At 39.1% G+C, this 1,055-nt stretch overlaps 1 protein-coding gene across 1 annotated transcript in view; it reads left to right on the top strand.

Annotated features, from left to right (window-relative positions):
* LOC107576314 (cathepsin D-like) overlaps positions 1–1,055 on the top strand; it is a 6,658-nt gene that overhangs the window by 1,018 nt on the left and 4,585 nt on the right. The window contains exon 2 of the mRNA XM_016262513.1: positions 123–310. Within this exon, the coding sequence (XP_016117999.1) occupies positions 123–310 (188 nt within the window). The remainder of the gene's footprint in view (positions 1–122; positions 311–1,055) is intronic.

Consider the following 1,055-nt stretch of genomic DNA (forward strand, 5'->3'; position numbering starts at 1 on the left):
AACTTTGACTCACTTTTAGAATGAGAATGTTTGTAGGTTGCTGCAGGTGGTTTGGTTATGCCTGCAAGATAACTGAACTGTGCACACTTTGTTGATGTTTCTGTGTCTGTTGTTCTCTCCAGGATTCCTCTACAGAAGTTTCGCTCCATCAGACGGACACTGAGTGACTCCGGCAGAGCTGTAGAGGAGCTTGTGGCCAGTTCTGCATCCTTGAAATACAACCTGGGCTTCCCAGCAAGTAATGGTCCTACTCCAGAAACCCTGAAGAACTACCTTGATGTGAGTACTGGTTGTAAATGTCATTTCCTGTGTAGGGTGACCGTGGTTTGTAATCCACATTAATCTTGCACACTGAATTGCAGTAAATGGCGCCTAATCATTTACCAAACATCACTGGTTGGCCAGTTTATTCTTTTTCTCAGACGATCTCTAATTTGAGCATGGTAGTATAGTAAATCAGTTAAGTGGCACGTAAATGTCTGTGCTCTTTTAGACCGCAGAGGTTACACAAAGCTGTACATCCAGGAAGTTGCAAAAAGGAGGACAAGCAGTTGTTATAGTTTAACCTACAATCCTTTTGCTTAATCATGTCATGTGATTAATAAATTCCACTATGTCGGCAAGTTGAAATGTGACTGACAGTAGGAAAAAGTGAACTTGAAACCTGTTCTGTTGTTATTCAGCAAAAAAACCCGGTGCTTGTCTGTTTCCTGTCATAAGCTGTAATGGACAGCATGATGGTGTGTTTGACTGTGTCAGACAGCTGGTCATGAGATTGTTTGTCATGCTTCTGAAACAACAGGCCACAACAATCCTCTTTGGCAATAAGCAGCTGATATTATTGCCAGTCATAATTTTGTAAACAAGCTTAGGTAATTGAAGCAAGTTCTTTGGGCTGAAAGATCTCATACATTTTTGCATGATATACATTATGATTAAAGAAAAGGATTTTAATTAATTAAAATGAATCTTTTGAAGTCAATTAATGTTACATTTGTTGCCGTTAGTTTGTTTTCTTAAAGGTCATTATAAATTGGAATATCAGTAACGCCGTA

Source organism: Sinocyclocheilus grahami, unplaced genomic scaffold (genome assembly GCF_001515645.1).
Source record: "Sinocyclocheilus grahami isolate Dianchi unplaced genomic scaffold, SAMN03320097.WGS_v1.1 scaffold3488.1, whole genome shotgun sequence".
Lineage (NCBI taxonomy): Eukaryota > Metazoa > Chordata > Actinopteri > Cypriniformes > Cyprinidae > Sinocyclocheilus > Sinocyclocheilus grahami.